This window comes from Physeter macrocephalus, chromosome 4, assembly GCF_002837175.3.
Source record: "Physeter macrocephalus isolate SW-GA chromosome 4, ASM283717v5, whole genome shotgun sequence".
Lineage (NCBI taxonomy): Eukaryota > Metazoa > Chordata > Mammalia > Artiodactyla > Physeteridae > Physeter > Physeter macrocephalus.
In genome coordinates this window covers 108133375-108147049 of record NC_041217.1, presented here as the reverse complement: position 1 = coordinate 108147049, position 13675 = coordinate 108133375, and the positions used below count along the sequence as shown (strand labels likewise).

At 39.6% G+C, this 13675-nt stretch overlaps 1 protein-coding gene across 1 annotated transcript in view; it reads left to right on the top strand.

The window, feature by feature from the left end:
• CLCA1 (chloride channel accessory 1) overlaps nt 1-12363 on the top strand; it is a 43229-nt gene extending 30866 nt beyond the window's left edge. The window contains exons 8-14 of the mRNA XM_007115971.2: nt 1723-1897; nt 3713-3819; nt 5982-6197; nt 6986-7247; nt 8325-8495; nt 10738-10977; nt 11819-12363. Of these exons, the coding sequence (XP_007116033.1) occupies nt 1723-1897; nt 3713-3819; nt 5982-6197; nt 6986-7247; nt 8325-8495; nt 10738-10977; nt 11819-12207 (1560 nt within the window). The 3' untranslated portion in view covers nt 12208-12363. The remainder of the gene's footprint in view (nt 1-1722; nt 1898-3712; nt 3820-5981; nt 6198-6985; nt 7248-8324; nt 8496-10737; nt 10978-11818) is intronic.
• The last annotated feature ends 1312 nt before the right edge of the window (nt 12364-13675 follow it).

Sequence of the window (13675 nt, the reverse complement as noted above, 5' to 3'; positions counted from 1 at the left end):
GGGAGGGGCCACCAGCAGAGAGAGGCCCGCATACCACAAAAAAAAAAAAAAAAAAAAAAAAGAAGCAAGTAAGGGAGGGAAACTGACATGTCGTACTAAACTCCTGCTATACAAAACCTGAGGGGAAATGACTAATGCCAGATGGCCTGGTGGTGAAGAGGGAACTTCTGGTTCTGTATTTTCCACTCCGACGGTGTGAGAGAGTATGTGAGGAACACAATTGGAATTTAGATGCTCCTCATGCCCAACAGAGCCCCGGTATGGGGTGGGAGGAGCTTGTGTGTGACTTCAGGGTGATGAGGTAAAGGGCCTTGGATACTGCGCTGTCTCAATTTCCCCACTAGTCCCTGGGGCAGGACCCTGGTCAGGTCTGGCAGTGGTATCGGTGGAGCTGTGGCCACTGGGCTTTGCTTGTTTTCTTAGCTTGATCACGGCCCATTGGTCTTCCCCAGCTGACTCACCACGCTCTGGCTCTCACTGTTGGAGCAGATCCCTGAGCACCGCCATGTCCTGCATCCAGCCCTTGGGAAGCTGTACACCCCTCAGCCTCTATGGCAAGATAAACTGTCTTCTTGCCTGCCAACTCTCAAGTCAGCTGCCATCCATTTCCCCTATGGATACATGGAGACTTCTGCATGTTTTCCATGACACATAGCAGTGATGCGGAATGGGACAAGGGAATCCAAATTGAGCCCTTTCTCCGGCCTCTCAGGCCCTGCAGCTTGGTCAGACTGAGGCTACAGCCACAGCTGACAGGCTCCTAGGCTCCAGAATTCTTCACATGGCAGCAATCACAGTTCTGCTCTCTTCCCTTGTGGGGCAGCCTCCTCTCAAAAGAAGTGGGGTGGAAGTTTCCTCTGATCTCAGCTTCCCTTTCAACCTACTTAAGAGAGCCTTCCCTTCCTGAGAGTCTGGTCCAGAGAGGGGAGTTACTTAGGTTTGATTACTTGTTTCCTCTACTTCTGGGTCTCCCTTCCACTCTTTTTAAGGGAAGAGTGAACTCTTGCCTTCCTCTTCATAAACATTATTATTTTATCTAATTTTCCTTCTATCATAATCTTATCCAACATTGGCATAAGGCATATGGCTCTCTATACCATGTAAAAAGCTATAACCTGTGTCTCCCAGGAATAGTTGAGACATAGGTGTCATAGGACAACTAGGAACTGGGGATTAATGGAACAAAATGTTTTGCTTTAATCAGAGGGAATATTAAAATTTTTAATAACTCATGTGACCTGGGGACTCACCAATCAGAACTAAGGCCAGCCATAAACAGCTTATGGTAAGACTGGTGAATATCATACAAGCTAAAATCTGCCCCGAGTCTAATATTATTATAGTAATATATTAGTCCTCAGTATTATCCCCATTAAATGTGGGTAGTTTCTGAAGGCATCTGGGAACCTCTGAAAGCCTGTCAAGGAGAGATCATGTGAAAGAAACTAGAAAAACCTTCTTTTCTGCTTAGTGCTGTCCATCCCTGGAACTGCCCTGCATCCCACCTTATTGAGCCTTCTCTGCAACAGGCTAACCAAGAGAAAAGACCATTGTCAAGTTCCATGGTCTTGTATCATTGCAAGACAGAGAGATATTTGACCATTCCTAGACACTTTTGTTTATTCCCTCTGGAATTTCTCTTCTCATTCCCTTTAACTGCAGTTTTCCCAAACACTTTGGCTACCCTGAACATGACAACTTATGCCTGAATTATGTCCTTAGGTGATTAGGAAGAAATACCCAACAGATGGATCCGAAATTGTGTTGCTGACCGATGGGGAGGACAACACTATAAGCTCATGCTTTAATGAGGTGAAACAAAGCGGAGTCATCATCCATACAGTCGCCCTAGGGCCGTCTGCAGCACAGGAACTAGAGGAGCTGTCTAAAATGACAGGTGAAGGATGACCTGCTAAGTCCTACTGTATTTTCTCTTCCACTGGACTGTGAGCTCCAGTGCACTGGGGAGTAGGGGAAGGGTGGGATAGGGACAGATGGGGTTATCTTATTGACTAACTAGCTGCCCTTACCCCAAATGACTTTTAGAACTGACTCCACTCATTTATTTTAAAGCCTTGGTTCTAGGATTAGGGCAGTCTGGAGAAGATGGGACCAGCACAGCACTCTAGGGAGAACTTGGGACTCTCATCCCAGACACTTTATAAGGACTGGAAAGAATCTAATCAGTTGGCCAGGAACCACTCACTTCCAGTTGGCAGCTGGCCAAGAGACCCAGGGGACACAGACGACAAACCACTAACTATATAATACTATGATACAAGTGCTCTATTAGTAATAGAGGGTACAATGAGTACAAAGAAGGGAGCCTAGACTTTATCTGGGGAAGGAGTGTACAGGAAGGTGACATCTGAATTGGGGCTTGAACAAGAAATAGCAGGGGAAGGGCAAAGGGCCTGATGAACCAAACAGAAGGTCACTAAAAATATAGAATACAATGCAGTTTCTTTGTAAAACATTCATATATTGTGCTTCTACCTTCCATACACATACGGTTAAAATATATTCCATCTGAACCTGGCTTCTTCAGCAGAGTAGGTTTTTATTTTTAAAATTTTTTTTTAACTTAGGGCCAGCATTATGGATATCAATTATTATGCTGAGTTGCCATCTAAGCCAGATAAAATGACAGGACTGTTTGCTCCTAATACTACCTGTCTTAGGCTCGGTTTCCTAGAAGCAGAGCCTGAGAAAAGGATTTAAGTGCATGTGATTTATAGAGGGAGAGCTCTCAGGAGAAAGGGAGAGTAGGGAGTAAGATCAGGCAGGGGAAGAAGCTAAGCACAGATGTGAAATTAGAGGCTAGCTGAAGCTTGGTGCCACAGGGGACTCTGAATCTGGAATTGCATCACAGGTTTGGCACAATATTGAAAGAGAAGGCTGACCTTTTGTACCACTGTGTCCATCAGTCAGTAGTTATAGACTGTCAGGGCAGAGCAGGGGTAAGGGGGCATGTTATGTCTTTAACTAGGGTGGCCCCATTAGGTAAAGAAATTTTCTTGACTAGGAGGCAGCTATATGCCATTAATCTAACACTTAGAGCAGCTGGGGAGAGATGCACTAGCCTAGAAAGGGGATCTGGGTGAAATGCCAGTAGGATGACCAAAATACTCTCCTTAGATTTTGGATGTCATTAACAGCTTAAAAGTCCTTTCACATCAACTATCTCAGTTACACCTATTCTAAATAGCTCAAGACTACATGGCCTGGTATATCATCTCCTGTTTACTACACATAATACTTTTCTATAACTGTCCCCTGTCAGTTGTTATTTCTTACTGTTGTAACATACACATCTTTTCTGATTTAGGAGAAAACTTGAAAGTCAAGCTTGTTAAGATTATATCTAAAATAGGAATAAATCAATACACTTGCAGTAAGGCTTAATGACTCATATTAAAGTGCATGACCTTTAAAACACGAGATTTATATTACTAGTTTTGGTCTGTCGGAGATTCTTGACTGCTTTGCAGAGAGCTGAAGTGGCCAAATGACTATGTTGCTGAAGCTATTATTTAATAGGATTAAAAAGTTAGTATCAGCTTCTGAGTTAATCTGGACACCTATTTAATGTTAATCTATTAGTACTTTAATAACACAGTATAATATGTATTTTGTTATCTTAACAATATATAAAATGTTGCAAATACTTGCTTTCTAGAAAATAACTTCTGATAATGTAATTGCATTTTAGGAGGTTTAAAGACATCTGCTTCAGATCAGGCTCAGAACAATGGCCTCATGGATGCTTTTGGGGCCCTTTCATCAGGAAACGGAGCTGTCTCCCAGCGTTCCATCCAGGTCAGAGTTCTTCTTCCTTGGTTTTTCATGTTTATAAATAACCATAGCCAAGATGGGGAGTTTAATGGTTAAAAGTTTTAAGTTCTACATTCTTCTAGTAATGAATTAAAATTAAAATAGATGTTTCAGCCTGATATTAGACATTATTCCTAAAATGCAACACTATTCATTTAAACAAGGCAATTACTGTTTCTTGTTTGGAAACAATACTAAGTGACTTCCTCTTAGAAACCATCAACATAAAATATAGTGGGTCCAGGAATTCTTTTTTAACATCTGTTAACAAGCACCCATAGCAATATAATTGGCTCAGAATTTTCTTCAGAGTAGATCATCTCAGTATAAATTTTCTGGGACAACTGTTCAGGGATTACTTGGTCTATTTTTCCATTACCTCAAATCCCTGATATTTGCCAAGATTTTCATATAATGGATGGAAAGTGATTTGTACTGTGAAAAGCCCATGTTGTCAGTCCAGACACCTGGATCCTGTTCATGGGTCTGCCATTAACTGTGACCACGGGCAAAGAACTTTACTTCTCTGAGCTTCAGCTTCTCAGCCAGAGATGAACCAGAAAACTTTTACGGGCCCTTCTGCTTCTAAAATTTCAAGAAAACCAAATTTTCTTTCAAAAGTCTTGGGACAATAAAAAAAGGACAAATATATTTTTAAATGCTCTTCTCTAATAGTTGTAAAAGTTATTCACATGAATCTTTAAACTAGAGAGAGTGAACAATCAGCACCACACTTGTGTGAGTTGTAACTTTTATTGTGAATAAAAGTAAAGGAATAATGTAGTGTCAAAGCCAAATAATGACCTAATATATAGCACAGGGAACTCTACTCAGTACTCTTTAATGGCCTATATGGGAAAAGAATCTAAAAAAGAGTAGATATAGGTATATGTATAACTGATTCACTTTGCTGTACACCTGAAACTAACACAACATTGTAAGTCAACTATACTCCAATAAAAAAAATTTAAAAGCCAAATAATGACAGATTTCAAAACAATAGGCTTTCTAGTTTATCAATGTAGCATTTATTGAGTCAAAGAAGACAGCAATTATACTCATTTGGGTTATCCTAGTTCAGATTTAGAATATTAAACCCAAGAGCCCGGTTTGGACGTGGGAGGAATGTGTCTTAGAAAAGTAATTAAAGTGATGAAAGGGCAAGTTTACAGCCAGGCAGTTTCTGCCCATTATTTTATATTTAAGAAACCAAAAAGGGAGAAAGACAGAGACATGAGCAGGACTCATTTACCCACCTGCCATAAGAATCATATCTAAGGGCCCGTAGCTTTCTTCACATCCCAGATCATAATCTACATACAAAACTAGAAAGTCTGGCTCCATGACCAGGCCACCCCATCTTTTAATGGATATCAATTTAAGGACCATAAATAATTATCTAGGAGATAATCCTCAAAAATCACATTTCTACAAAGTCTGATTAGCCCTACCCTACCTCAACCTCTGCTCCACAGCTCCTTCATTCTACTTCAGACAATATATCAGCCTTGGCCACTGATTTATTTCATTTATCTTCACAAGGACTGCAGTAATAATTGACCCACGAATTAGTTATTTGCAATTCAAACAATCCATATGTGGGTGAAAATAAGTCCTAGTTAGCCTCCTTAAGGGTTTATAGTCTAGTAGTGAGATGAGCTGTGTACACCAGTAGGTATAAAGCAAAACACAATGTGAGGACATCAAAGGATTGATAGAAACAAGATTCTATGGGAGATCAAAGGAGGGAGAGATTATTCTCCACAGTAAGTGAGATGGACATCAGAGAAATCTTCATGGAGAAAGTGACTTTTGAATTGAATTTTGAAGGGTAGGTAAGGCTTAGACAAATGGACATGAATGTACAGACTTCCAGGAAAAGCAGAGTACGATAGTCAGAGAGTCTGGGATTCATGAGGATCATATGGGGAAGTGGTCTGGTTTGGGTGTAGGAATCAACATTATGGAAGCTAAGGCTGGAAAAGTAATTTAGAATTGGATCATAATAGGTCCTAAATATCAAACCAAGGATTCAGGCATCACTGAAGGCTTTTTAATGGGATAAATGAGAGGTGGAGACAGAATGGAAGAGACTATGTGATGGGAGCTGTATTCTCCAGAAAGTAAAGAGTTGCTTTTCTTAACAGCTTGAGAGCAGGGGATTAACCCTCCAGAACAGTCAGTGGTTGAATGGCACGGTGATTGTGGACAGTACTGTGGGGAAAGACACTTTGTTTCTCATCACCTGGACAACTGACACTCCCCAAATCCTTCTCTGGGATCCCAGCGGAAAGAAACAAGATGGCTTTTTAGTGGATGCACACACCAAAATGGCCTACCTCCAAATCCCAGGCACTGCCAAGGTATGGACTCATCTTTTTTCCTTCTCACAATTTGATAAGATAATATAAAATTTTTACAGAATAATTGTAGCTTTTTAAATGAGGGTGGTTGCTAAAAAAAAGAGTCAGTATTTTTTTTTTTTTTTTTTTTTTTGTGGTATGCGGGCCTCCCTCCGCTGTGGCCTCTCCCGTTGCGGAGCACAGGCTCCGGAGGCGCAGGCCCAGCGGCCATGGCCCACGGGCCCAGCCGCTCCGCGGCACGTGGGACCCTCCCAGACCGGGGCACGAACTCGGCTCCCCTGCATCGGCAGGCGTACGCACAACCACCGCGCCACCAGGGAAGCCCAAGAGTCAGTATTGAATGAAAGAGAGAACAAGGAAAAATCTCCATCCAGTGGAAATCACTCAGTATGACAGCAAGTCAAGAAAAAGGAAGTTGGTGATATTTTCTCCAGGTACTAAAAGGAGAACCTTCAAACTACACAGCAGCTAGAGCTTTGGCATCATGAAAACTATATCCTCTACCTCAGGAATCTATTAATTTGATCCTGCTCTTGAGAAACCAAGGCTATAATAAGGACACAACTTTCAGACCTCATTTTTCCCAACTAGGATTTTCTTGGCAATAGAACCATGTAGTTAGTCCAAACATAACAAAGTTTCCCTTGGCTGAGAGAGTATTAAAAATCTTCTTAGATATACTTGTAATGTACTTGTATTAGATGGGCTCTTCCTATAGGTGGCATTGAAGTCAGGTCTGTGTCACTTAAAGTTATTAAGTGGAAATGTCTCCATTTTTTTTTGGCTAGGTCGGCATTTGGAAATACAGCCTACAAGCAAGGTCACAAACCCTGACTTTGACTGTCTCCTCCCGTGCATCAAGTGGCACCTTGCCTCCAGTTACAGTGACCTCTAAAATGAACAAAGACACAGGCAAATTCCCTAGCCCTATGGTAGTTTATGCAAAGATTCACCAAGGAGCCTTGCCAATTATCAGGGCCAAGGTCACAGCCCTGATAGAATCAGTGAATGGAAAAACAGTTACTTTGGAATTATTGGACAACGGAGCAGGTAACCACCCAAGAAATTGAAGAACATATCTTTCTTTTCCAAGAAGCAACCAGAGAACAGCAGGAGGGCATGTTGTGGTGAGGACAGTTAGAAGCAGGAAGTCCAGCACTGGGATTCTGGTTGGGGGAGCTTTCTGCCACCTATATTCCTAATTCCTATATTTCAAATTGTTGGAAAACATGAGGAAGGGACTACCTTTAACTTTTGTAAAGCCCCGAAGTCTCAGACTCTAGGGAGTTGTCAGTGGGTATTCCACACCCCCCAAAAAGTGAAGAAGGAAAATTAATAGATATTTTGTATTAGGAGTTTGTGTGAAGATTAGACACATGGATAGATAGATAGATAAAAAGATAGATAGATAGATAGATAGATCTTCATTTCTTGTCTTCACCACACACTTTGGAAATATTATCCCTACATTACAGATGAAGAAACAGGCTTTCACATTTAAAAAGCAGCAGAGTTGGATTAAAGTATAGTTATATGTGACCCCCATATCTATGTAGAGTCTATATTATCCTGCACCCAAAGGGAAAATTCTACCTATTATTTTTATATTTAAGAAGTCAAACAGGGAGAGAAAAAGAAAATTCTACGTTTATTTTTAGAAGGAACTTGACGACTGTGAAACAAGTAACCTTATTAAAACAAATTCTGTAAATGAATTTCCCACCTAAATAAATTTTTAAAAAATCATATAACTTTTTTTTTCTCACCAGTAACATATAGTAATTGAATTCAGTTCAACAGATACATACTAAGTAGTTACCTTGTACTATGTTGGATGTAACAGAGGCACATGATTGATCTCTGAGTTAAAAAAAAAGACAACAATTCAGGAAGACAAGATGTACACATATGAAATTACACACACACACACACACACACACACACACACACACACACACACGGAAAAGAAGTATACCTCATCCTTAACGTAGTCAAATCCTAAACTCTCTTGGAGATAACACTGGATTATCTTTGCTTTAAAAAATTTTAATCCACGTATGAGTTGGAAATATACAAGTGCCCAGTTACCTTTAGGATATTCATTAATTCCTTCATTTCCCTGTCAAGGTGCCGATGCTACTAAGGATGATGGTGTCTATTCAAGGTATTTTACAGCTTACGATACAAATGGCAGATACAGTGTAAAAGTGTGGGCTCTGGGAGGTGTCAACACAGCCACTCAGAAGGGGATACCCCAGCAGATTGGAGCCATGTACATACCTGGCTGGATCGAGAATGGTAAGTCATCTATAATAACATCCTAGGCTTGAGTAAAAGGCTTGGAATCAAGCGAAAACCACTAAACCTGTGGGGAGAATGGTACAAAATTAAATCAGGGTTTCTCAACCTTGGTAACTATTAACACTTTGGCCACATAATTCTTTGCTGTGAAGGGCAGTCCTGTGCATTGTAGGATGTTTAGCAGGATTTCCGGCCTCTATTCACTAGATATCAGAAGCGGCCCCCACAGTCATGACAATTAAAAATGTCTCCAGACATCATTCACTGTCCTCTAAGTAATAACATAGCCCCCAGGTGAAAACCAATACACTGAATGTAGATTTTGACCGCCCTGGTTCAAATTCCAGGCTTCTACCAAATAAAGTATTTTAGGTAATCTCTTGTGCTTCATTTGCTTCACTTGTAAAATGGGTAATAATGGTAACTACCTCATGGGATGGTTATGAGGAATAAGCAAGAAAATACATCTAATAAGCTATTGCTGGTAAATAAGAAGTGTTCAATAAATGTTTGTTATTATTTTAAATAAATCTTAACACATTTCATAATAAACCTCTTTCTACTGATATAGGCATTTCCACAGAATCAAAAAATAACAATTTGGGTCTTGTTATCTGCATCAGTATCACCATAAGCCCACTGTCTCCTTTTCCTCTTCTCTTCTCCTGCTCATACTAGGGAGAATAGTAGACAAACCTAATGACAGATAGCATACTGAGCCCACGTATAAGCAAGTGGAAAAATTACACTCCAAGGAACAGACAGTCCCACACCAATCTTAGTTATGAACACTTGTCCTGGACTAGAGCTGGAATCAGGTCCAAGACTGAGTCCGGATAGGTTCCAGGACTTGTTTTCCATCAATCTCCATTCTGTCCTGGACAGGTCCTGTCCTAGTGCTGGTGTGTAGTAAGAAAAGCTCTTCTAAGTAGCTTCACACTGTCCTCTTTACTCGAGTGTGTGATCAGTAAAGGGAGGATTCTGAGACATGTGGTGTGTCCTCATGCAAAAGTGATAATAGGAAAAAATGCTTTAAAAGACACCATTGCTTCCAAAGCTCTTTTACATATTTCAGCTTATTTTATTCTCATTTGCCTTTTTTGTTGAGTTAGGGAGAGAAGTCAGGAGAAGACTGGTATAGTTGCTATATCAGGCATTATGCTCAGTGTTACATTAATATAGCTCATTCTCCTAATTATCCCATTTTACAGATGGAGAAACAGAGGCTAGAGAGGTTATTGGTCCACATTACTAACAGTGATAGCACTTGACTTGGCACTGGGAAGCTATGCTCTTCCCCCTATACCTTGATGAGCCTTGATACCAAGAGAGACAGTCTCTACTGGTGAATTGAATTAATCTTAAACCTGCTAAAGTATTCATTTCATCTTTGCCCAAGACCAGATTAATGGGTATAAAGATCAACCTGTCTTTACAGACAAAAGATTATAAGGGCTAAAAAAGAAGAGTTTATGAGAAAGTAAAACCAGAGTAATGCCATGTTAAGGTATTCCAGAATATTTTTATTGAAAAGAGAGTCTGAGAACCCCACTGATTGAGCAGGCCAGGGTATTTTTAGAATTTCAGGATGACTTTTATACAACCTTTCAACAAGAATGTGAAGCAAATTGGGATTGCTACATGAACTAGATTTCCATGCATTCATTGAGAAAATCAAGTCTTTCAAGAGCACACAATTTTAGAACCCCTAACATAAAACATTTTGTGAGAAACTACAATCTAATAAGAAAGACAAAACACAAACATGGAGAAAAAAGAGAAAAATGCACAGAATTATTAATCAAGGCAATTCTTGAAGGCCCAGATAATTGATTAAGAAATAAATAAGAAAGACAATGAAACCCCCAGTATTACCTAGGTGGAAGAGATTGCTTGAGGAAGTCTGAGAAGGTTTAAAGCAGAGATAGTATTTAAACTGACCTTGTGGCAGGTTAAGAGTAGGATAGCAAAAAGGTGGGAAAAGAAACAATCCCAGGACTATTATATTTACAAAAAATAAATTATGAAAGCTATTCCACTAAATATCCAGGAAATAAATATATGTGAGATAAAGAACTGTGATTCTCTCTTTGCTTTTTTTCCATCTGATGCAACCTGATTTGGGAGCTTTACAACAAATGGTTAAAGTAAGTTTTGTGTGTGGGAGGAAAGAGGGTAATACAATAAAAAACAGAGGGAAGTATAGCCATACCTTGCACTGAGGAATTTTTTAATGCAGGTCAAGTAAAATGGAATCCACCAAGACCTGAAATTAATAAGGATGATCTTCAAGGCAAGCAAGTATGTTTCAGCAGAACGTCCTCAGGAGGTTCATTTGTGGCCTCCAATGTTCCAAAGGCTCCCATACCTGATCTCTTTCCGCCTTGTAAAATCACTGACCTGAAGGCAAAAATCCAAGGGGACAGTCTCATTAATCTGACTTGGACGGCTCCTGGGGATGATTATGATCACGGAAGAGGTAAGCTGAATGTGGTGTGGGCCCTGTAAAAGAGTTTAGCAGCCAAGCAGAGGGGCAGAGGGCGTGAGGCAGGCAGGCGTGTTGTGATGCATGTGGAGGGATCTTGAACATCCTCTGAAATGAAAGCTTAAGATTTTTAAACATGAGAAGTTTAGAATCTGAAAAACTGGCCCAAAGGGGTGTAAGATGTTTCAACCAGGAACAGGCAATCCTCAGTTTTTTTCTGAAATCTTGCCAAGCCGTTTGCTTGGCAATCTTGCCAATCTTGCTTGCTGCTTTAATAAACCTCATTTTTAGTAATGACTCCTGGAGAGAATGGGGAAAAGATCATAGACATCTATGGAGCAGAGCTGTCCTTTGGAAGAAATCTCAGGTTCTACCAGATTTTTCCTCTCAAAGTATGGTCTGTGGACTGCAGCATGGGCATCACATGAATCCTTGTTAGAAATGTGGAACCTTAGGCCCCACCCCAGACCTACTGAAACAGAATCTGCATTTTAAGATCCCTGGATGATGTGTATGTATGGTCAAGTTTGAGAAGCACAAATAATAAAATAATAAGCAGTAATTAACCTCCTCTCTCAGTCAGGTGCTATGGCCAGAAATACTGACCTAGGCTTTATTTAAGTCAAGCCTGATCCAGTTTTATATTTATCACTCTGTCGGGATATAAAAATAAGAATGTAAAAGAAGATACTGATGCTTATAAATATGGACTGTCAATTACATTTATTTATTGGTATTTTATGGGATGGTGATATTGTTTCTAACAGATTTTTTAAAACTTCTTTAAGACTTGAGAATTACAAGTCACATCCTTTTTCTCTCTTTCTTTTTTAAGCTCACAAGTACATCATTGGAATAAGCACAAATATTCTTGATCTCAGAGACAAGTTCAATGATTCACTTCAAGTGAACACCACTGACCTCATCCCAAAGGAGGCCAACTCAGAGGAAGTCTTTGTGTTTAAACCAGAAAACATCACTTTTACAAATGGCACAGATCTCTTCATTGCTGTACAGGCTGTTGATAAGGTCAACCTGAAGTCAGAAATCTCTAACATTGCACAAGTATCTTTGTTTATTCCCCCAGAGGCTCCTCCAGAGACACCTAGTCCTTCTCTTCCTTGTCCTGATATTAATATCAACAGCACCATTCCTGGCATTCACATTTTAAAAATTATGTGGAAGTGGCTAGGGGAGTTACAGCTATCAGTAGCCTTGGGCTGAGTTTTCCCCAAAATAAACAAATCATCCATCTTTTTTTTGATTATAAAAATTTATAAAATGTATTTTAGACTTCCTGTCCAAGGCAATTTAATCAAATAAAATGCTAAACAACCAGATACATATGTATAAAAACTACTTATTCAAATCCAGAAGTTTAATTATTGCTCATTTATTAATGATTTTGAGTAGTAGAAAGTAGGGGTGCTTGCATCAATAAATGGAAGTATGTTTTAATTTGATTTAAGGAGCTTTGCCAGTTATAAAAGAACATGTAATTCTATGTGAAAGATGCCAGAAAGGCCCAACCAGGTCAAACTATTTAAATATAAAAGGCATGGCTTGTTATAGAGGAGATTTGGACCAACATCACCAGAATTATGTTTTCTTTTCACTAGATTTGGGCAAGGATGATGCATTTAAGAAAGAGATTGCATTGTAGAAAGAAATAACAGCATGGTAAGGGCTCCATAGGCACAGAAATGTATGTAATATGCATGCAATTACAAGAGTTGATGATGCCTAAAGCCACAGTGGTGGGACATGAAGTAGGAAAGTAGGTTCAGGCCAGGTGTGAAGGAAAGTGATTGAGAAATAAACATTTATTTTGTACTTTGTGCCAAGTGCTCTACTAATGCCTTACATGCATTACCATATGTAATGCAATTCGGTTCATTCAGTAAATGTTCATTAGATGACTACTATATTCCAGGCTTACACTAGACCCTGAGTACAAAAAGATGAGCAAGATTTGGCCTTTTTCTTATAGGCAATAAAGAACATTTGAGGATAAATCAGTGCTATGCTTGAGAAGTATCAGGAGGAGGGAGGTTTTGAGGACTACATGAAGGACTAAATAAAGGTGGAAGAGGCTATGGTCATGACAGATGAAAGGGGAAGGAGAAGAAAAAGGAAAAAGGACCAATAGACTTAGCAGTACGGCAGTTCCCATCAAGGACTAATCACACATTCCAGTGCCTCCAAGGGCAAGTATTCTTGTGAAAGTTGTTTCAAGTTCTCAGTTCATTAGCACAATTAGTTTAAAGTAAGGGTGACTGTCTGATTGAATACAAAATATCTAGAAGACTGTTTCTACATAGACTCCAAATTTATTTCTTTATTTATAGATTTTCCTTAAAAGAAGATTCAAAGATTTCAAAATAGGATTTGAGGCATCTTAGAGATACATACAATAAACATGTTTAAAAACTAAGAAAATAAAGAAATGGAGTGAAGAAAATATATAATAAAAACTAGAGGAAGCTTCAGCATATCCAAGGCCAAATATAATGTCCTGTTCAATTGCTATCGGCAGGTCACACATCAAAGATTTACAGAGTCTAAAGTGAAAAACAAACCATAGGGTCAGGAGGAGCATGGCTTTTTCTAGTTGAGACCCATGTGAAGCTTCATCTACAGATCGTCAATAAATTAGGGTACTGTGGTGTTAAGGACAGTAGCCTCAGGAACA